Genomic DNA, 23,744 nt, shown 5'->3' with positions numbered 1-23,744 from the left:
GGGCTTTTAACTAGTATTTATTAGGGAGCACACTCAGAAGTTATGACGTGACACCATTACCTGAATATAAACTATCAAAAACTCCCATGGTTTTATTAAAACTAAACCATGAAAGTGTAAAGAAAAGAAAAGCAAACAGAACAGTCTGTAAGCCAGTGGAGGAAACCTGGATAATGAACAGAGCAGAAAAATTAACTTCTGATAATAAGTGCAATTCAACGTGATTTCTGAAGCCTACTAGAATTTTTCAAATTACTTCCATGTTAAAAAGCGTTCAGGCAGACAGAAGAGACCAGCAAATTGTGTCGGATAATAAAGACACCACTGTCTGCTTTAAACTGATTGCACATTACATCTAGAGTAGATATGGGTCAATGTACTAACAGGCACATTACAGTCTCGGTATCAACACAGATCTGCAGTCAGCCATCAGAAAGGAATGTGATGAAGAGCCCTTTCAAACATAAATGTGATGTGAGAGGAAAGGTCCAAGAAGGAATGCATACCAGTAGTTTTCCTCAACAAAATATCTTTAAGTTTCTGAAGAATACAAGCAATTAACTACTTAGAAAAAGATTACAGCAGCTGACAAGGGTGAAAGTATAGTAGATTGACATTAGAAATTGAGAATCAAAGTTCAGTTGCTTATAAACTAATTCAATTCACAGTCGGATGAAAAACACAGTTCTACATAACAGTGCTCTAAAACGGACAATTTCCCATCCAGAATAGAAAAAAATCTAAGTAGGAGGCAACTGTTATATATAAAGGTGTAAGGAATGACTGGAAGTCATATGAGAATGACTTTTTGTTAAATGGCAAGCAAAAGCAAGGTAAAAACCAATAAATATAATCAAGAAAACATTATAGTGCAAATGCATGGGGTAGTTAGTTGTTTGGACAGAGGGCTTTTTCCTGGTGCCATATGAAACTAGCTATTCACCTAAGGACAGAGATGGTTGGTTATGCTTAGGAGAGTAAAAATTGAAGAGAATTTGGAAATCATTGTACGTAGTTATTTTATGAGAGCTCCATGCAGGTCTGAAGCTAAGCAGTAAGTAATCTGCTAAGTATAAAAGATGAAGGGAGTTGAAAATATTTCTGTACATACTACCTACCAGACTGTTAGTGAAATGCAATGTCACCTTCCAGCAATCTCAGAAATAACTACAGAAGCATCCAAGGTCTAAAAATTTTGCTTCAAATCCCAAGGAAGCTCATCCTGGTTAATTTAACCAAGAGTTTAAAAACTAAGATGGTAAGAGGATATATACGTATGCATATGTGAAAGGTTTTGGGTAACAGATGGCTCTTGAATCACAAAAAAAACCACCAAAACCAAAAAAAAACCACCTAACCCCTGATGAGCTTCCATAGCTGATCACTGAGGTTTGACATGTTCAAACTAGAAACAAAACTCTAAATCATATGAAACCTAAAGGATAATTAACTACAGAAATATCTCACTTAGTGTTGGGGGAGAGCCACAAGCACTTACAGACAACCTAAACTCACTTTCTGACATGTGTAGAATTTTCAGAGGGAACTTTGGACTGGATATTGGATTCTCTAGCCGGTCATACTCAGGAAATTAGGGAATCACTATGATTTTCCCCACTCCCACTTCCAACCTTAACCCATTTCTCAAAGAGAATCCCTGCATCCAGGGATTCCAGTAATAAATGCAAATCTGAGTAGAAATATAAAATTTGATTTGCATAAACAGATGAAATGTTTAAGAGCCAGAGAAACTGTCAAAGAGATATCCTCCAACCTGCTTGACTATGCAAAGGAAGAAATCCATAAATGAAATGACTAGCAATGCTGCCATCGCCAACAGGAAATCTGCTGCTCAGGCAGGAACAGCCAACACCAGGCTCAGTGCTGAAGAAAAAAAAAGTGCTTAAAAATACCTACACCTAACCCCCTTAGAAAAAGTAGATTTAAAAGGGCGTTTGTTTTCTAACAACAAATTGCCACGAGCACCACCTATGCAGATCAATGCACGCGCCCTTTGTCTGACTTCAGGTCACAGCACAGAAACAGACATTTATCTCTCTGGTGAACTACATCCTTCAGCATGCTGAGGAAAAAGCAACACCCATTCTCATCCTGCTGGTCTCCTCTGTGACCAACACTTGTTATTGCCTGACTGGTAAGTACTTCTGTTCTTCCTTTGATTTGTTTCAGAGGAGGATGAGAACATCCTGAAACAACTTCTACTCTCAGTCTTTTGACCCCTAAAGTGCTGCCATTTCTGTTCTTCAGATGATAAAATTTGACAGCTGAGGACCTCACTTAAAAACACTTGGGTGTCTTCTCCTATGCACTATCACGAGAATGAACAGAAAAGCCAATAAGATATTGCAATCGTAAGCATTATTATTACACAGCTTTAAATCCTCAAATTTTTACCTCTTGTTCTTTTCCCTGCCCTACATAGGAACAAGGAGAAACAATGATATGTGAAGGTGAGCTGAGGCAAAAAAATCAAAAATCAAACCCCATCTGCAATAAACCCTACTGTTGCTAAAGGAGTGTTTTTCCCAGGTAAATTTTATGTCAATACCTTCGAGATCATGTTAACACCTTCCATATTTAGGAACAACAAAAGAACAGAACAAGTCACATTAACTTGCATCTGTCCATAAAAATGGGACAAATGGTTCTAGGCACTACCAAGCTGATATAACTTGATATTCCTTTCCTTACAATGCTTTATATGAACAGAGATTCTCCTTGTGGTAGTCCCACAGAGCATCCTGGCAGGATCCTGCAACCTACCCTAAAGCAATGCCCCTTCTGAACCACAAAACAGAAGGAAGAAAGTAAAACAATAAATCAGTGTGGCATCAGATTTTGACAGCAGCTCAGCCTAAGCTTAAGGAAAGGGTACACAATCAAATTACTATGGGGTAAGCAAAGGTGTGAATTTAAAAAATCAGCTACTTTATAGAAGCTGGTCATATGAATGCTCTTATCTTACCACAATATATATGGCAGTTTATTCCTTTTCACCTATAAGGTTACATATATTTCACATACTACTTGACAAATCTATTTCACACACTAGGAAAAGAAAAGGGCTTCAAACAGCTACCATGCAGCAGCTGGCCTAGAGCAAATATATGCATTGGCTTTCTTGTGGCACCTTGTTTGCTTATGCCCACTGTATTCTCAGATGCAGCAAATCACATCTGTAGGCTTCATATGAAAATGATGCAATGCCCAGAAGGTATCTACCAAGAGCTCAATGGGCTGTTTTTTCTCACATGAAGGAAGAGCTTGCTCCAACAGCCAATTTGCTGTTCCTGAGACTATTTTGGGCACAAAACCCTACAACTCACAGCCTCGAAACAGGAAAGCCAATCTTGCTTTTAAGGAACACATAGGGAGAGAGAGAATTACTGCTATGTTTGGGATATGCTGAGAGATTATTGCACTGGCACTCAATACACTGCAGAAAGAAACACATAAATATTCTAAAAATCCTGATCTCCAGCAGCCTAAATTTTAAAGACTCGTTACAAGGCTTTTCAGGTCAATTACTTTGTTTTCAGTTACAAAAAGAAAGTTTCATTAGGTAAACACCTCAAAACAGTATTGTGAGATCATTAATTTATTTCCTGCAAATGTTTATTTATTTTCTCATTATGGAGAGGCTCCGATTTTCTCAGGTGCCACAATGCTCAAAAGAAACAAAAAAAGGAATGAGTCATAACATCCCGGAAGATAACACATGTAGTTTTTAAAGTACAAGGGAAAACTGGTTTCCAAGCCACTAGTTTTAGAAAACATCCTAATTAAACTGCAAAAGGAAAACATCCATTTCAAAATCTTAGGTGGTTCACTGACTTATTGAAATAAAACAGGAAAGTTAGGGATAACTTCAGAGCAAGGACAAGAGATGAATAAACAACCTTTTAAGATCACATGCAGAGACAGAGCTGAGTAACTCTAATGAGACTTGACACATTTGAGGGTTAAAGGGACATTAAACGCTGCAGGCCTCATTTTTTTTCAATCCTTGAAAGCAACGAAGTTTGATTGGAAAAGTCATGTTGATTTTGTTTATTCTGTTCCTGCTATGTTTTTTCCATTTGAACTACATTTCTGACATTAAAATACATTTTTCTCACTGTTGTTGTCAAAACCAATTTCAAGCCTAAGTTATACATTCTGCCCACATTAAATAAGCTCTATAGATTCACATATAAGGACTGTTTCTTCAGCAAGAAATAATAAATGTCAAACTCATAACTCTGAGCTTTTGTTTTTTCCTTTTAAAGGCAAAGCACATACTTGAAGCCAGCATAATACTTCCAGGCAGAAATGAGTAAATGGACATTCACTGGCATCATGTATGTAGTGTGTATATATTTATATATCTTGTGTAGTGCATGAGAAAGCAATGGCAGGAGTATAGGTGTAAGTGAAGATTGAAACCAACATATGGGTTGATCACTACAATGAGATAATCTTCAAATTATATTAGAATTATAGAAATTTTTTAAAAGTGCTATAGTTCCTTAGCTGCAACAATTTCAGACTTACATATGCATTTTAAAACATGTAAGCAACGGCTGTGGCAGAACTCCATCATGTAGTTATGTTAGTTCTGGACTGAGATGTAACTGAAACAATTCTGTAGAGGAAATAGAAAAGATACACAGCAAGACACTGAATATGCACTGCATTATTTAGAAAGGCAGAAGGTAGGCTGGAGCAAGGTTAAGGCTGGGTTATCAATCTCAGACCTTTTGGAACTTCTGTCTTTGGGGAGAAGCTGTGTTTGGGGTTTCTCCCCATACCACAGTCCTCTCAAATAGCACAGTATCTCTCTTAGAGAAAGCCCTGCCTATCAAGCATACACCTGCAAATGCTACTTAAAAAAAATAAAGCAATACAGATGATGGTGTACCATGTTGCTTTGTCCTAAAGGTACATTAAAAGAAGACCCAAGAGAGGCACTTAGGCCCCTCAAGTCAAACTGAAGGAAAGATTTCTAGCATCTCAAGTTCTACCTGAAGCCTTCACAGACAATAACATTTTTACAGAAACGCTGTATTACCACCCAGCTGTCAGAAAACTGGCTTATATAGCACAAACCAGTGTAAGAACTGAATTCACAATTAAATAACTTCAATGTAGGAAATAAGATTCTATAGATCACAAGATTGAAATTCAAATACAGGAGTTGTTAAGTTTTTGTGGTTTTTATGAACAATAGCTTTATAAAGAATGCCTGTATATTACAGGCACTAAGTTCTGCAGCAATAACAAGAGAGGGATATTAAACCTTCAGAACTGTCTTCTGCAAGTCTTCAGCCTTTTCATACCCTGCCTAGGAGCTCCTTAACTGAAATGTCAAAGGCTGTCATGATGCTGTCAGCAGAATCTCTAATCTTGTTTCACCTGTTCCCCATGTATTTTATCTTCACATAATACATCACACACAATATACTCTTCATCCCCTCTTAAATACTCCCCATCTTCCCTCTTTATGTCCTAGTACTCTTTATGCCTCCCTCTTGAAAAACTTGCTAAAATTTAGGTTTCTCATTAAACTGTCCACTTTCTCATATTCCTCAGTATCCCTTTTTTGCTTACTTTGTTCACCAGAACCCTTTTGTCCTCACCTTCCCCATAAACACCACCACAATGTACACTTAAAACCGATTTAGTCACACCATCTAAGATCTAAAAGTTATGAAATCACTGTTAAGTACTGAAAATCAACCCAACTTTCTGAAACTTAGTACCGTATCAAATTTTAACAGCCCAGCTCTTGAGCACCCCCTAACACTTATGTTTAACACATAGCACAGCTGTTTAACCCTTAAAAGATCAGTGTGAACTGCACAATCAGCAGCACTACTAAAAACGGGAACCTACAATGCAGCTGGTTAAGCAGAGATAACCTGCTTTATTACATGCTTTTCAAAATCTAAACAAAATCACTTCTGTCAAATGTATTAAAAATGGAAATGTTTTACATGAAGCAGAAAGATGCATTAAATCACTTTTCATTTTCCAGTAAATTCTGATTAGCTATGAGAGGTCAGATGACTTAATTAACGCTGGAGTCAATAACAAGTTGACATTCTTGAGAGGCAAACACTGAGAATTAGGTAGATATTTTTGCTTGATAACTGTGTATTGCTTTTTCTTTAGAACACCCACCACCACCCCAATCCTTACAGGAAGCACTTTGCTGCTTCCCGTTTAACCCTACAATTAGCTGTGTTTCCATCCAATACATCATAATTTACACGACATGTTTTCAATGCAGAAACGACTCCTGTTAGGCAGATAAGAAAGGAATCTACTAATCTAACAGATGCCTGAACAAAAGCGTTAAGTTAGCACACCACCGTGCGAGCAAATATAAATAGGAGCAATTCCCTTAAACACGGGGTGCTCTTGTTCTAAACCAAGAATTTGCCTTGGAGCTCTTTTAGTCAGTAAATTGGCAGCGGTCAAGAAAAGGGGGAGGAAAGGTAAGGAAAGCACTGAAGTAGGTCAGTTCCAACCCGCAGCTGGAAAGGCCACAAGCGAACGCTTTCCAGCACCGCCGTGGGGCTCCTGCGTGCAAGATCCCGGCCAAGGCAGGTACATCCCCAAGCAAAGCCGCAGCTGACAAACTCTGGCCGCTCCGCGGAGTCAGACGGAGCGACAGCCCCAGCCCCGGTGCTGGCTCTCCTGGCACAGCCCGCCTCCCAGCAGCTTTCCCCCGCCGTGAGCTCAGCCTGGGCGCAGGGACCCGCTCGGGACACGCGGAGCGGCGAGCGGAGAGCCCGGCTCAGCCCCAGCCCCGAGCAGGACGTGCCCGCAGCCAAACGTGCCGAGGGGTGCGGGGAGCCGGTAGCAGACCCCGGGAAGGGCTGTGCCCCGGGGAGAACTGTGCCCCGAGCCGGGTGCGCCCCTCACCGCTCCGACCGCTCCCCGCCCGCCTCCCCGCGCTGCCCCCGGAGCGAGCCGGGGGCGCAGCCGGGACAGGGAGCGCGCCGGCGGCTCCGGCTCCCGTCCGGCGGCAAGAGCCCCTCATCCCCGCGTCCCCGCCGCCGCAGGGCGAGCGAGGCGACGCTGTCCGGCCGCGGGGGCACGCGGACGCCCCGCCGGCCGCCGGCTGGGCGGAAACCGCCGCTCCCCAAAGTTTCCCCGGGCACTCACCGGCGGAGCTCATGGTGCTCCCCAGGCGCGGAGCCGCGCTTCCCCTCGTCCCTTACGCCACGGCCCCTCTGAGGGCCGAGGAGAAGGAGCCCATTGTTCCCCCGCGCCGCCACCCAGCCGGAGGAGCAGCCGGAGCAGGAGCAGCTCCCCCCGCCCGCCACCGCCGCATCCCACCCCGCGGCCGCGGCACACGGAGCGCCCTCAGACACCTCCCGCCGGCGCCCCCTACTGGCCCCCCTGACGGGCCTTCGCCCCGCCCCGCCCCCGCTGCCCCCTCCCCCGCCCCGCCCCCGCCCCATCCGCCCCGCCCACAGGGCGCCCGAAAGCGGGCGCTCGCTGTGCTTTCTGGGAGTTGTAGTTCTCCCGACGCCAGGCAGCGCCCGGCGGGCGGGGCGGGGCTAGGCGGTCGGCGGCACGGCGGACTCGGTTTCCCAGCGTGCCCACGAGGAGGGGGTGGCATGGCGGGCAAGGATGACACCGGAGTTCGACGAAGAAGTGGTGTTTGAGGTGGGCGCGGGGCGACCCGGCGCGGGCTGGGCCCGGGTGCCTTCTCCCCTCGTTGCGCCACGGCCCCCGGGGGCGGCGTGCACCGGGCAGGCCGGGCGGGCGCGGGGCGCCAGGCGGGCGCGGGGCCCGGCGCAGGGCAGCGCCCGCCGCGGGCGGGCAACGTCGGGCGGGACCGGCGGGAGCGGCGGGTCGGGGCGGTGCTCAGCGTGTCCCGCGGCCCGGAGCAGCCCGGGGCCAGCGCCGCGCCCTCCGCGCAGGCCGAGGGCGGGACGGCTCAGCGGGGCCGGGCGATCCTTTGTGCGGCGGGGCTGCGCCGGCCGGCCCCGCTGTCGGGCGGCCGCGGTGGGAGGTGTGGCGGGGCCCGTGACGGCGGCGGTTCCCCGAGAGCCGCCCGTGAGCTCCGCCGGGCTGAACTTCGGGGTCAGCGCACAGGGAGCGAGCAGCTAAAAAATTCTGCCTCTGAGTCGGGGTCACTCACGGAGAAGGTGTCTTTCTTCACGCAGCTGTGCAGCGAGAACTGAAACCGCTTTATCTCTGTAGTGTTTGTGTTATTACTGGCTTTGCATAAACCGTGTCTAGTTATATCGCGTCTTGTTAGAGCTACAATATCATCTTGGCCTTATTGAAATAATAGTGGCTAAACATATCAGCTGTTGCGGTTCGGTAACAAAATCCAGTCTGTTTGCAGCGGGTGAGTGTAATTGTATCTTAATGGAGGGCGCACCTGGTGTTGCAGGTGTACAAAGTGGTTATAGAGAAATGCTGTCTTTAAAATTAGTAATTATTATAATAGCAATAAGGCTTCTCCTTCAACCAGGATGCAAAACACTCCTTACACAAGCAATTATTTTTTTCTCAGCTGTGTAAGCAGTATGTCTTTAGTCTTTGGTCCATACCACAAAGTTTTGTGTTCATCCACACCCGACCTTGGATCCTAACAATAAGAGTTAGTGTTTATGTTGCTGATACATTAAATTGCTTGCTTTCATACTATAAATCTGGGGTGAAAATTTATTTCACAAGTATAATGCCTGCCCTCTGCATTTCTATCTTCAGTAAAAGTTGTACATGTTTTACAGTTTCGCAGTTCTTCGATTCATGTAGCAACTACCATTTTGATTGAAAAATATCTGCTGCATAGAGAGTAAAAGATCTTCTTGCATATGCTCTTCATTATTATCCTTGTGTTTTGGGAAAGGACTTCCCAAAACACAAGGAAGTGAAATAAAGGCTCTTGGGTACATTTGCTGTACCAAGTGTGTGTATATCCATACACACAGGTACACTGAATGACACTAACAGATCTGTCATATATTGTGGTACATCATAATAAAATCAGAAAAGCAATAGTAGGACAAATACTGTTTGGGTTGGCTGATTGGCTGGACTACAAAACTGGGTGGGCTGCCAGCTCATAAAAATGGGTACTATGAAATACACACCAAAATTATCTTCAGGAGTACTCAGCAGGGTTCATGCTATTCTAAAATGAAGCCTCCTCAGAGAATTATGAGCATACTTTGCACACATGAGCCAGAGCTAGGAATTGGCAAGGAGCCAAAAAGTATTGGGGTAGTTAATGTTACAACATGTTTGTATTTTTAATTTTTGTTTTCTTGGGTCCCTAACTCTCCCCCTTAATTATTTGCCATTTCTGGTAAGCAACTACATTTTCTCTGCACCTCACTAGGTCACTTCCCATGTTCTTCAGCAATCACGGTTGCAAGAAAGCTTTTAGATCTCAGTTGCTGTGAACAGCTGCTTTCTCTGTGCATTTGGAGCTCCCTTCAGCCAGATACCAATGGCTGTTATAAGGGGTGGTGGTGTGCTAACAAATGTGTAATCAGGAAAGAAGTGTCTTTTATGTACCTCACACCCAAAAGGATGGGTAGGAGAGGGAAGCAAATGGGGCATACTTCATGTGTTCCATATGATGGTAATGCCCAGGTTTTTGCATGTCTTTTTGGGTCATAGTTCTGTCCAGCTGGCCTTGAAGACATCAATAACAGGTATCCACATTAAAAATTTTGCAGCATCAAACAGATGATGTCCTGCTGATAAATATTTCTGAGCTTCCAAGGACCAATCATTTTTCTCATTATCCAGGAATCCTTTACATTAATTTATCTTTGAAGGCAGAGAAGCACAAACACCTAATTCCTGCTCTGGGAGAGCAGTGTTTTCCATCAAGTTCAAATACCACTGCAGATCATCATGACTGAACAATGGTGAATGATGGGCAGTTATTCTGGCCACTAAATGCTGCCATATTCTATCCAATTTATAAATTAAATCCTGCACCAGCCAGCAATTGTTATTCACTTGACTCAATAGTCCCAGCACTTCAGTTCTTGCATTTGTTACAAGCAGTTGCTCTTCTAATTAAAATACTACAAACACAGTGGGGAGGAACAGAACTCAAGAAACACAGAGGTGCCCCTGATATGTTGGGCCTGGGCTCGTCTACCCAGCAGCACAACAAATTAAAAATGGTGGCAGTGTAGGGCAGATTGTACTAAACAACGGAGGAACAATAAATGGTGTTATTAGTGGGTGCCTGAATTTATTAAGGGAGATCATAGATTACAAATTGATGTTAAGTTGCTTAAGATGAATTTTTATAGAAAACCTGGAAGACCATCGTGCTGCAGTTACTTGGTATCCTCTGCAAATTTTCAGCATTTTGTGTATTTGTATGAGACTGGAATTGTGTTAGCTTTTTTATTGTTGTGTGGACAATGTGATCTCCTTCTGTTTTTATTTTTTTTAATGTATAAATTAAAGAAGCTTCTTGTTCAAACTAGCTAAATTTCTGCATCATTATGCCAGTGGAGCGACTGTGTCAGGACTTTGATGATTTATAACTGCCACCTAATTTCTGACTGGAAATTTATTCATGGCCACTTCATACCTACTTGCACGTCAGCTAATATTTTCCATTATCTTATATAGTTCTATCTGTCTCTAGAATTTACAGAATCACAGAAACATTTAGGTTGGAAAAGACCTCTGAGATCCAGTCCAACCTCTGACTGATCACCACCTTATTAACTAGGACCAAGGGCCAGTTGTTTCTTGAACACCTCCAGGGATAGTGACTCCACCACCTACCCAGGCAGAAGTGCTTAAGTGCTCTTTCTGTTAAGGAATTTCTCCTGGTGTCCAACCTGAACCTCCCCTGGTGCAGCTTGAGACTGTGCCCTCTTGTCCTGGTGCTGGTTGCTGGGAGTAGAGTTTGACTCAAATGATAGGGTAACTGCTCGTATGTGTCCTTGATTTTATCAACAGCTTCCACACCATTGGAGAGTTGGTTTTTATTAGTCCCTCTGTGTAAGGTCTTGCTGTTGTCTGTTGTTCAATTGCATGCCATTACCAATACCCACTTAAGGCCTTCCCATTCTTTTTCTATTATGTTTCAATCATTTTGTGCATATATGATGCTCCTTGGTCTTATCAGGAAATGTTATTAGCAAGGTTTATAAGTTATAATTATGGCAAATATCAAAGCTTTTAAAAATGCAAAAGCTTTGACCAAAGACTCATTCTTCATGAACTCCATTAAGTAACCTTCTGATCCAATGGCTTTCCATTCAGTGTAGACCACTCTTATCTCTGCCATCAGCATACTTGGTTCCTTTCCCATCTTTTTTATCCTGATATGGCACAGTATCAAAAGTCCATAACCATACAGCATAGTGTAAAAAGTTGACATAAACTTCCTGCATTTCCTTTATCTGTAAAAATTAGCTGTCTTGTCAAAGAAAGATGTCAAGTAAGTTTGGTGCAATCTACCTCTGGTGAACCAATGTGATATCTTTGATGATAATTTGTTTTCTTCTTTGTCTTTGAATTTTGCAAGAAAGAATAATTATTCTGAGTAGCATGCTGGCTTTTGATCAAATTCATAGAACTGACACATTCTTGTTTGCTTTTTCTCCTTTTAAATATAGGCGCTATGCTTGGATTCTTTCTGCTTTTGAGTTTATAGATTTATTAAAAATCCTTTCTGCTTCATCTTTTTTCTCCTGTACCCATTCTTTCAGAACACTGAAATGAAGGTGATCCAAATACTGCATTTTCAGCTTCCAGTTTCTGTTTTCAGCTGTGCAATTTGTCCTACATTTTAATGAGTTTGTGCAAGCTTTTTTTTTTTACCTTTGGAGAGATATTCAAGCTGTGCTCACAGAACCACAGAATGTTTGAGATTGAAAGGGACCTCTGGAGGTCACCTGGTCTATCTTGCTCAAGTAGGGTCATGTAGAATCAGTAGCCCAGGACCATGGTCAGATGGTCATCTTCAAGGATAGAGAGAGATCTCACAATCTCTCTGGGCAAGCAGTGCCAATACTCAGTCACTCTCACACTAAAAAAATGTCTTGATGTTCAAAGGGAACCTCATGTGTTTCAATTTATGCCCATTGCCTCTGGTCCTGTTACTGGGCTCCACTGAAAAGTGCCCATTTCTCTCCTCTTTGCACTCTTTCTTTGGATACGAGACCCACCCTGAGGTTTCTCAAGGCTCACCAGTCCCAGCTCTCTCAGGCTCACCTCATGTGTGAGATGCTCCTTCCTCCCTTCAGTTTCACCCAGACCATTGTTGAAATCCCAGAAAGTGATCCTTGCTGTGTCAGAGCAGTTCTGGTAGAGGGGTTGTAGGACTCTTTTATTTTCTGTTTTATTTCTGTGTATTTAGAAGAAAGTTACTCAGACTGCACAAATATATGATTTTGACTCACACAATATCAAACTACCACCACCTTAGATTTTTAAGGGCTTTTACATATGTAGTGTTTGAAATACAGGTATTTATGTCAGAATTATGTACATGTACAATTGTGCAATACTGAATTAATTTCACTGGCATAAAATTTCCATTTTAAAAAATTTTAATTAGGAAAGAAATATTTTCTCACTTGAGACATTGTTTTAATTCAGTCATGAACCTTGTGCCATTCCTACAACCAGTTCTGTCCATATTATTTACTTAATATTGTTATTCATGGGTTATTTCAGTACTAGTAGAAATACATGTTAAAGAATAGCTGGTTGTGTGTCATAATGGTTGCAGCACTGTGGAATCTAATGTTTTATTCTAGATCTAGAGGATCTGATCATTACTGTAACTCCAGACTTTTAAATTTGGGATTGTTTGGCCCAGTAGAAGTCCCAGAGTCAACAATAACATATAAATCACTGGCATCAAACCAAGAGGCTGCTTGGTGCTGAGGGGCACAGAGGATGCCTGCATATAATGATCTGATCCACAGATTTCTGTTAGATTGGAAAGAGATCCTAGGAAGAAGCACCACCAATTCCCAGCACGATGCACTGTATACAGAACAGCCTTTAGCTAATATGTTTTCTATATGCCTACAATAGTAAAACATGCCTAATATATGGTATTTTTTAGAATATTGGTGCATCACTAGATGTTCAAGTCCTTATCTGAACCCTTGTAAACCACATGCTTAAAAGGTTGAGCTTTTATCAAAGTACTCAGTCACACATTTTCACAAATGCTTTTTTCACCCAAATAAACTGTTATAAAATAAGTTTGTTTAAAAAAATTAAACAAAAACCAAGGAATCTAACCTCAGAAACTGTTGTCAGCTGTTTCATACTGTTATCTCCTTATTGCAAAAGTTTCATACCTTCTTGGTGTTTTTTGTGGGCAGCTCCACCAAGCACTGACTCTTTCTTCTTCACAAAGTAGCTAACTGACTCCAGTTCCCTTCTTAACCAGCCACCCCACTCTTTTATAGCACTCTTCTTCTCACTGGTTACAGTTGTGGCCTGTTAAACTCAGGCCTGTTCCTAATCTTTGATAATTGGACCAGCTGCAACTCCTTAGGGGTAAGATTACTTTCTACGCTATCTTGATTTTCTTATATTCTATCCCCCTACAAGAAACTTCTTGTTGTGATGAGAATTTTAAGTCACTTTCATTCAAAAGCCTGAAAACTTTAGGACTTGCAAAATAATGGTTTTTTTTGTCAAGCATCAGACTTGTAATACTGTATTCTAAAAAATAATGTCTCACACATTAGGAAAAAGAAGCTGAAAACCAGCATTCACACACCTTCAACAGTACTGTCAGTAATGCTCTGTTAGTAGGATTTTTCTCACTGAATATTGGGTGAACTCTTATTTTTTATGTATGCATACAATAAAGCCAGTTCTAAATACATGGCTCTGTCAAAGCCACAGTTCACTTGTCATTCTAATGAGCTGGTTTTGGGAGTGTGCTTTGTCTGCTTGAAGTGTGGGCTGTTGGCAGAAGAGGTGTTTGGGCCTCACTCCTCTTGCGCAGTTTATTCACATCCTGTTCCATATGCAGGCACCTGGATTTGTGGGTGATGCTGCACAATGGCTCAGGAGACTGATGAGACAAACCAACTTGGCTAAGGAAAAAAAGCATCCTAGTTTTTTTTCCTATCAGATTATTTCCTTGTTCCATCTCAGCACTCGGCTGCATAAATTAGAACATCAGTGTTCTAAAGTGGCACTGCAGCTTTCAGCTGCACCCACGGGTAATGGCAGGTTCAATTGACCATGTGAATGCAGCCTGGGGAGATGGCTCTGCTGAGGGTTGCAGTGTGCTGTACAGGCACTTGGGCTGGTGATGGATGGACTGTTTCAGGTATTTTGCTTCTCAGCGGTTTGCTCAGTTGAAAGGGAGGACAGACCGTGCTCCTTTTCATCACACGACTGGGGGCAGGTGATACCGCAGAGAAAATAAAGTGCAAGCTTAAAACTATGTGAAGAACAGTCTGGTTGTTGCAGAGACCAAGTCAACTCATCAAGCATTTCTGGATATCAGAAGAAATATATTAAAGTATTTATTATATGGACCATAGAGTGTGTAAATCTATATTGCCGTTACTATTTTTAATAGAATATTTTAAGATGAACATACACGATGATTCAGAGTAAATTTTGGGGTCTGTTTTTTAATTCTCCTCTGTATTTGTTGCTCTGGAGTCATGTACAGAGGGTTAATACTGCAGTACTCCTCTTACAACTTCAAGTCATGAATCAACTTTCTTGAGACACTGGAATATAAAGAATTGCTCAGTATAGTTTTCTTTAAATCTTCATAATGTGACTGCCTTTTGTTTCTTGAATGCCATTCTCTTCAGTAAAGTTGTTTGCACAGCGTGTTGTCATTTGGAGTAAGAATTGGCATGATCTGTGGTAGATAAGTTGATTATTTGGAGCTAATGTTTTAAAGAGGTTTTAAAAAATGTATCAGAAATATTTCACTAGTTTACCAGTCGGGTGCATTAGTTTAATTAATTGAGTTTTGAATGTAAATGAAGGAGTAAATCTGTGAGTTAGTGACTGGTATAAAGCAAAGCAGCCTTGCTGTATCATCAGCCTAGTCTGATGAGTGACTTCCCACCCAAAACTCAAGCTGCAGAGACAGCTAGCTTCTTACCTTGTCCCTCAGGGAAAGTAATGTTTACTGCTTTTACTTGCAGTTTTTCCAGTATTTTTCATCTCTGTCAGAAAGGACCTGCTCAGCTTTTCACCTGTATTTGCAGGTCCACTTTTGAATGGGTAAACAGTGCAGAGCTCTCAGTGAATTTCAGTGCTTTGTCTAGTATGTAATGTTTTTTTTCTAATGCTTTTCCACGATGGCAGTAATGTGCAGCCACCTGCTGTAAAATGCAAAGGAAGGAGAATTCCCATATCAGAGATACAGTGATACAGAAATAAACACAGGCTGTTAAACTTCCCAAACTCTTGAGGACACACGAGTCCATGCAAAATAGGTACATATGGAATCTCAGAATATGCTGAGTTGGAAGGGACCCAACTGGGTCATTGAGCCCAACTCCAGGTCCCATGCAGGATACCCCAATAATCACATCACGATCCTGAGAGCATTTTCCAAATGCTTCCTGAAGTCAAACAGGTCTCATGCCATGGCCCCCATCCTGAGGAGCCTGCTCTAGTACTCAGCTACCTCCAAGGTGAAAAATTCTCTCCTGATACCCAACCCAAACTTCCCCTGACCCAGCCCCATACCACCCCCCATGCCGAGTCCTGCCACTGGCCAAGATATTGTGCATCAAAAAATATCTGGGAACAGTAATAGATTAATGGCTTTAAAGTAATTCTCAGAACCTACTTGTAAAGCAGATGATCAGCAGTGCTGGAGAAGCCAAGGTCTGTGCTGCTGTGGCAGTGAAAGCAGAATAAGAAATCTAAATGTCTCTCTGGCTGCCTCGAAGCCATTGTCTAATAGCAGCCGTGTCAGCAGCGCCTGGCTCTCTGTCAGCCGGCGCTCAGGAGGAGGTGGTTACCAGCCAGGAGAATATGACCAAGGCTTTTAAACACCGTTGCTTGGAAAGTCTTATTAATGGCTGAATATGAGATCAATGTGCAATAATTCTTTCAAGCAGCATCTTTTTAAAAGCCTTTAGCAATCTGTCATCTTTGTCTCCCTCCTCCCAGTTAGAAAGCCACATTAGTCAGGAGAAATCGCATGATCCTGGGAAGTTTCAAACTGCATCCGCTGATGCAGGGAGGAAAATGCCTCTGTGCAGGGCCACAGGTGCAGTTACACTGACAGCTTCTTCTCATCCTCATCTTGGGTCATCCTGGAGGGACAAGCAGAGAGAAACGGGGAGGTGGGCGACATTCTGTCAGGTGCTTGGGAGCAGTACCAAAGAGAAAAATGGAACACGCTCTTCCAGGAGACAAAGATCGCTCTGTCTGTGAGTGTTAGCTCAACTTTTTCACATCTGTTTTGAGAGAGGGGAAGATTTCAATACTGGTGATTTGTTCTGAGTTTAGCCACCTGTTCAGCATACCTTAGCCTTTGCTGTCATTCATAAAGAAATGTTTAACCTTTTGGGGTTTTAAATGATAATTCATAATTGTAGTTATTTTGGAGGTGGCTTAAGCTCCCACAGTGTTTTTGACATACTGGAAACCTCAGCTTTGAACATCTGTATTTTAAGAGGAGGTCTTTAAGCCTTTGTCCAATGTCATTAAATACTACTTATAAGGTTAATCTGTTTAATTAGCTACTAAGTGGCAAATTGTATTATAGTAAAGAACAGGGGTGAGGGAAGCCCCTGTCTTTATTGGAGAAATCCTGAGTCATTTACTTCATGATGCATCAGCAAAAATAATTGGGTGTGGCTTTGATTTTCAGCTGCTATTGTAACAAGGCTATAAAAGCTAACAGTGTCTTAGTCTCTGATATGTGCATGCAAAGTTTTTCTCAAAATGCCTCAAATATTTAAGTGTGGTATCTGTGCTTGCAAGGCTGTAATAGATGTAAGTATTTGAGTATTTATCTATCAAAAGCAACTGTTTTCTGAGGCTAAGGAATTTTCTATTAATACAGCGTTTCCATCACATAGTAATAGGCAATGTTATGTCTGATTATATTTTAGTGTGTGCCTTGATTTTGATTTTTTTAAAATTTTTACTGTCTTATAATTGCAGACACAATTGCAGTCTTCAGTTTAGATGATGTTTTTTTCTAACCCAGGTCAGTGCCCTATTAAAATAAGCATTGGGGAAGTGTTAAAGACCCACAGTAATTTAGTGGACTGTTCTTTAATCCTGAAAAATATATCCTGGGTTTAGAATGAGTCTCAGCCACTTTCAGCAATGAAAAAAGGAGAATTGTAATTAAACATATGTTTGTGAGTGAAATAATTTTTAGCGCTATGGATGTAAAATAAATATGCTCATGGAGTTGTGAATGAAGAGGAAAGGATTTTCTGTCTTGATTCTGTTAATGGAAGCTTAGATAAACCTATCCTGTACTGTAAATGGTTACAACTGAATGACTTTGCAGTATTACTGTAATGAGTTAGAAAAGTCATAAAAAGATGAGTGGTTTTTTTGTTGGTCTCTGCTGAGTCCATAGAAAACTCTGATTCTTCAAACTTTCAGAAACTATGTTCCTGCTCAGTATATCAGCTGTTTCTGACTATCTCACTTCACTTGTTAACAAGTTTTTTCATATATAATCTGTAAAAAGTACACCAAAGAAGAATGGCTTTTAGTCTTCTGTCTATTCTGGAGCTGTTTCATTTCCAGCACTCATTTTGGACAATTAACATAATTTTTAAAAATGCACTGGCCCTAAATGTAATCCCTGTCTCCTGTGTCTCAGAAGATGACTTAGCAGAAGCAGCAGCAACTTGGAGGAAATTTTAGAAATAAATAGAGCATATTGCTGAAAAACCTTGTTTTGGTATCAATTACTTTAGGTAATATTTCCTATCAGTAACTGATAGTATGATGGTAATATAATAATAAGCTTAATTATTTTTTAAAATTTCCTCTCTACTTTTTGCATTATTCATTACCATGTCATTCTGCCAGAGACAACTAGAAATAAAAAAACAAACCTGACTGTCAAAAGTGAGTAATACTAATGATTAACTTTCTTATTTTTACTTTTAACTACTCTCGACTTATTATCTAAGTTGACAGTGGTTAAAAATAAAAATTCAGAAGTACTTGGAATAGATTCCTCTAGAATAATATGCTGTATTAATAGGAAGATGAGATTTTGTATTTAAAATTCCCTCTTTGTGCCATCCACTGAAACAAACTTGCTATCCCTTTACCTTACATTCCAATGTAAAAGCTTTTTCACAGGTCTAATTTTTTTTTATTACCACCTATTACTGCTTGCAAGGATAAACTTTCTGGTGTATCCTGAAATTCTTGAAATAAAAGTGTAGCATTTATATCACATGGAGAAATGTAAAAGCTGTTGTGGTTTTTTTTTCCTTTTTAATGTTGGACTGTTATAAAAAGGAATGTAGGAATTCTGGGCAAAAAACGTTGGGAGGAAACAAGGCTAAGGCTTCCTATTTTCCCCAACCAAGAAGTGTATTTTTTTTATATTATCATGATATTTGCAGGTGAAAGCAGCTGAGCTGACAGTGCTGATGAACAACAGCATGAGTTGAAGTCAAGGAACTTTTCTCACATTTAGAAATGCATGTTCAAGAACATATGCAGGTCTGCAATCTTTTTTATGGGAAAGAAGGCTTTTAGGAGTGAGAGGTTTGGGTAAGGATCTAAGCTAAAAACTTAGAGCTATAATTTGTGATACATAAGACACATTATGAGATTTAATTATTGCTTTTAGAGCTTTGTGAGGATGAAACATGCTTTGTAAGCATGTAGTACTTCTGTCTCTTGTACTAAAACACAGTATACAAAATAGGATCTTTTAATGGTATCACACTGCAATTGTGTAGTAGCATAATTAATAATTTTCTGATTCCTTGATAATATTGGAAATTCTGTATGAATGTCCACACATAAAATCTACCCTTTGACTTTTAAAAATTCCATTAATGGATTTTCTAGACATTACTTACATGTCATGGGAGATATTATCTCTAGATTGGTGGAGACATCCTCCATTTTTTCCTCTTTGATTATAGGCAACCATGAGTTATAGAGACCACACAGCTTTGCAAGTGACAGGTCAGTAGGAAATGAAATACAATAAATAAATAAATAGTGTGGGTTTATGTTAGCATAGACTAATGTATGTATGCCGTCTGTAGTATTCCTAATAGGAGTGTAATCTTCAGATTTTTATAAGTAAAATGTGAAGCTGCTGTGCTACACAAGAGACCTCACTCTTAATGGATGATTTTTGTGATTGGTTTGTTAAGGTTCCTAATAATCTAATTTCAGAAGGGCCTCAGCCCAATTCTTATTCCTTGCTTTCTTTACCCACATCTTGCATGTTTCTAATGGATTCGGAAACAGGGAACAATGGTGGTTTTGCTTACATAAGGAATTTTAGTCATAGCATAGCTCTTGGTCATTGAAGTTTATAAAAATTCAGGATTCTGCCAATATGCAGGTTAGTTCTGCTAATAATATTTCAGAAGAATGGAACAGACAAAGCATGTGGAACCAAAGAAATCTGTTAGAGGAAGATTTTGTAGCCTGAGTGCTTTCTGAGAAACTGAAAGACAAGACCCAACTGAAAGATAAACCCCATTATCTAATTAAAGGAATAACATTCACAATAAATTTTAATTAATTTTGATTTCCTAAGCTAATAGTCAGAAAACTGATTTCCAGTTCTGTACAGGGATAAAAAAGTGTAAATTTACCCATTACAAGACCATGTAAAAGCCTTCTAAGAGTTAGTCAGAGGGGATTTATGTAAAACTAGTAAGGTGCCCATATTCTACCTTAATTGCAAGAACAAATAAAATTATTCTTCCTAGCTAGGGGCTGAAATCTGAAATTTCATTAATGTTTGGAGAGATGGTGTATTTTTTACTGTTTCTTCTGAAGAGTAGAAAATCTACTAATTATAGTTAGATGGAAGATTGTGATGTAGCTAGGCAACCAGAAGAATTGGGCATTCTTACATGCCATATTGCACTTACTAGTGATAGCTTTCCAAATTTTAGATAATTCATTTTCAGTGGATAATCTCTGTCTGTCTCTACCTCTCATTCTGCCTTCCTTCATCCTTTTTTGTTAGGAAATGGAACTAATCTAAACAGCAATAGAGCAGTTTTCTTGATCAACTTTTAAAAATTATCTGATCATGGACCCCAAAGAAAGGTGCACCCTGAGATAATAGTAGAAAAACTCCTTTTTATTTTTGGGTTATTTTGCCAGCTGTCTGTATGTTGGTGAGTGCCAATAAAGTGAAGAGCAGTCATGTGTTGTATAATGGCAGGTGCAGGTATGGTCAGGATGATGGTCAGGTTTGCCAAGAGCCTAGATATTATTTCCTTGAAGTTCCTGGAGCAAGCCTTATAGCTATGATTTTTGAAGAAAAAATTCTCTGTTTACCCACTGCTTTGTCTGTGCCTTCATCTAAATGGGGAGAATTCCATGCTACCCTAAAAATTCTTGTGTGGAGGTGTTCAGGTTGTTCCAGGTGTGTTGGCAGTGCACAGCCTGGCTCTGTATGAAAGCCATTTTAAGACAATGTTATGCATATCTGTGCATATTCTCAGTTTTGTCCTGAAGTTATTAAGTGAATTTCACAGGGTCTTAAGTAAAACAAGTATTCTAGTCTATTATGTTTTCTCCTCCATTTTAATTAAGGAATTCTGGCAAAATAGCATGTTCTACTTGGAGAGAAACAGCTGGTCCAGAACAGCACAGTTTAATTAGAGTTGGATGCATTTTGAAAAAGTACTCAACCATGGAAGAGGGGTACTTGGAGAAAATCTAGGATTGTGTCATCACACTGGAAATTTCTCAGAAGGAAATGAGTCATTAACCTATCCTAGTGTTTTGCACAATCATTGTTATTATTGTGGGTGAGTGTGATTGTCTGTACCTGTGAGTTGGTATGAATATTTAAGTTTCATGTAATGACTGGATGCTGAATCTGTTGTGAGTAACTGAAACAGAGTAAACACAAGTATGATTTTGCATGCCTTAAATAGATAAGAGGGATTAAAATAGCACTCTGGTGATAGGGTTAAGAAAAATTCCTGAAGGTAAAAATTTATTCAGCTGGTATGCATGATGGCTTCCAAGTTTTATTTCATGGCAAGCAGTCATTTGAGATTTGGCTGTGTTGGTACATAGTCAGCGTTAGGTGGGCCCCTTCACAACTTGCAGCAGCAAGTTAATGATAGTCGGTGTAACAATTAGTGGTAAGTGTTCTGTAGGTGGTTATTTCTGCAGGCCTCCACAACTGTGCATCATTTACTGTAAGGTTTTTGCTTTTTATATACAGTATTTTGGTTGATAGTATGTTAAATTAGGATGTTGGTGTTCTTTCTATGCAGTTGGCTAGTGTTTGCATAAGCTTATTAATAAAAATTTTCAGAGCTCAAAATTAATCTCTGTTTAACTGGGCTGTATCAGACAAATTGCTGAGAGTTTCTCTTAAAAATGAAGTCTCTTTACATATCATGAGTAGAACTGGAGTTATCCTAGGTATTGTTTTCATCAAATGTGCCCTACATACTGCCATATAGGTAGTTGTTAACTGAAAAATAAGAGTTAAGTAAATCTAGATACCTGGTGCAGATAACAGGAAGATATTTCACAGATCTATATAGATAAATATCTTATCATTCTAAATATCACTGTTCTCTGGTGATCAGAATTCCATACTTTTTCTGTTTTATTAAGGACCGTAAATCATTAGTTTTGCAGCAGTTTTAAAAACTTGAGTTGGTTTTTGTTTGTGTGCTGTGAGATTTTTTTTTAAAGCCAGAATACCAGACCAGTACCATCTTTGGAGAAAGCAGAAGCCTTTTTCTAATTTTTTTTTCCATTTCTCAGTCCATTCATTGCTTGCTGTGTGGTTGCTGAATTCACAGTGGTGTTTTGTGGGAAACACAGAATGATTTTTAACACTGTTTATATTTCTCCTTTTTCTTTTTATAACTGCCTTTTCAGAATTCCCCACTGTACCAATATCTGCAGGATTTGGGACACACAGATTTTGAAGTATGTTCCTCAGTGTCACAGAAGGCAGAGCAATGTGCAGCAGCAGAAAGCCAAAGGGAGCAGACTGTGCGTGCTGCCCAGAAGGTGAGCGGTTTCCTGTTGCTGAGTATTTATCTTCTCACAAGAGAACTGCATTGCTTCACAAACAGGAGAAATCAGAACAGAGAGAAATCACTTCCTGTATTTAAAAATACAAAGGCAAAAACCCCCAGACAATGAACCTCAGCCTGTTATCATATCTGGAAGTTGTGGTTAATCAGTATAGTTTGGAGTGTTTCTTTGCTCTTACGTAAGCTAGGGAAGCAAGAAGCTTTGATAAATAATTTTTTGAGTGTTGAAAATTGTCTTATGTAGTGGATCTTATTATGTTAGCTTAGCATGATGTTCTGGGAATAGAACCTGTAATTTTCTAGAACAGAATATTTCTAGTTTCCAGCACTTCCCAGGCATTCAGTTGCTAAGTATAGCTTTGTCTGTGACACAACATATTAAGAAAGAGGATTTCTGGGCAATAGAAATGCAGTAACCAATTTGTATGAGACAGTTGATGTGGATAGCTATTGCATTTCTAATAATGATTGCTTCTATCACTGGTCACAAAGCAAGGCTGAATTTAAATTGGGGTTTAGCTCACCATTTTCTTTATTTCAAGCTACCTTTAAAAGTATTCATGGAAATATTAGGTCCATCACTTTTGCTTTTCAAAGTTGTCAGCTGGCACTCACCATAACCCTCAAGAAATCACCTGAAAATATGTTTTCTCTTTAAAGTTAATGGCTGGTTTGTGGTACATTTACACTGAAGATACCTATTCTGACTTAGTGTAGGAAGACTTTGATTAAGTGTTTGTTTGTTTGTTTCTTTGTTAAATATTTACATTTGTTCACTGTTAATTAAAAAAATAGGATGACATTTCATTGGTTGATACTCTGTTGGTTACTGTGAAGTAATGCATGGACTGTCAGCTACATTATTTTGCATAGTTACTTTTGTGGCAGTCAAAAAATCAGTATGATATTGTGTTTGTGTATATAATTTCCCCTGAATTTTATACAAAAGTGCTGTGGGGTTAAGAACCTCAAAAGTATTAAGATATACTGCTTTTAAAAACCTCAGGTATTGTGGTTTTTTCCTCTCCCTTCCCCTCAAGCATTTTACACTTAATTTTATTGTGTTGGCAGCAATTCCTTCAGTATTGTGTCAGATGTAGAAGTAATTTTTCATAGTTTGCCTTGCAACTAGAAGGGAGTGGGTGTGTGAAAATGGGCTGTCCATTTCTTACAAACACTGGGTGATGTTCACATTGTCTCATCTCTGTCTAGACAAGGATACATAGTAGAAATGAGGAAGAAACCTGTGTGTAATTTTTAGTGATCAATTGTCAGAGATTCCTCCTGCTGCAATTCCAGTTGGGAAGAGTTAACACTTTTCTTTTGTAACTTGATGTTAGAAAGTCTGTTTTTGTCATTTGATTTCTGTGTCCCATTTTGGTAGGGTGTCTCAACAGGAAAGAAATGAGGGAGAGGCAGCTGGCCACACATTTAGAAAAGTAGACTGGATTTAGGAGGATCTGTGGCTTTTGTTGCAACTTTTTTATGACATACAGACAAATAATTTGGATTCCT

General features: G+C 40.3%; 2 protein-coding genes across 8 annotated transcripts in view; one reads left to right on the top strand and one right to left on the bottom strand.

Moving 5' to 3' along the window:
• The window catches only part of FGD6 (FYVE, RhoGEF and PH domain containing 6), a 73,136-nt gene extending 65,779 nt beyond the window's left edge, over positions 1-7,357 (bottom strand). For both annotated transcript variants that reach the window (XM_030959437.1, XM_030959439.1), the window contains exon 1: positions 7,174-7,357. In XM_030959437.1, coding sequence (XP_030815297.1) covers positions 7,174-7,186 — 13 coding nt within the window. In that variant the 5' untranslated portion in view covers positions 7,187-7,357. The remainder of the gene's footprint in view (positions 1-7,173) is intronic.
• Positions 7,358-7,607: 250 nt separating this feature from the next.
• VEZT (vezatin, adherens junctions transmembrane protein) overlaps positions 7,608-23,744 on the top strand; it is a 61,150-nt gene continuing 45,013 nt past the window's right edge. For 4 of the 6 annotated variants that reach the window (XM_030959420.1, XM_030959419.1, XM_030959427.1 and 1 more), the window contains exons 1-2: positions 7,608-7,680; positions 22,069-22,203. In XM_030959420.1, coding sequence (XP_030815280.1) covers positions 7,645-7,680; positions 22,069-22,203 — 171 coding nt within the window. In that variant the 5' untranslated portion in view covers positions 7,608-7,644. Of the gene's footprint in view, positions 7,681-16,920; positions 16,972-22,068; positions 22,204-23,744 lie in introns of those variants that run through there. The other 2 variants (XM_030959428.1, XM_030959421.1) reach the window with 2 other exon arrangements.

This window comes from Camarhynchus parvulus, chromosome 1A (assembly GCF_901933205.1).
Source record: "Camarhynchus parvulus chromosome 1A, STF_HiC, whole genome shotgun sequence".
Taxonomy (NCBI): domain Eukaryota; kingdom Metazoa; phylum Chordata; class Aves; order Passeriformes; family Thraupidae; genus Camarhynchus; species Camarhynchus parvulus.
The sequence above is the reverse complement of the archived record's forward strand: the minus strand, read 5'-3'. Positions and strand labels throughout refer to the sequence as shown.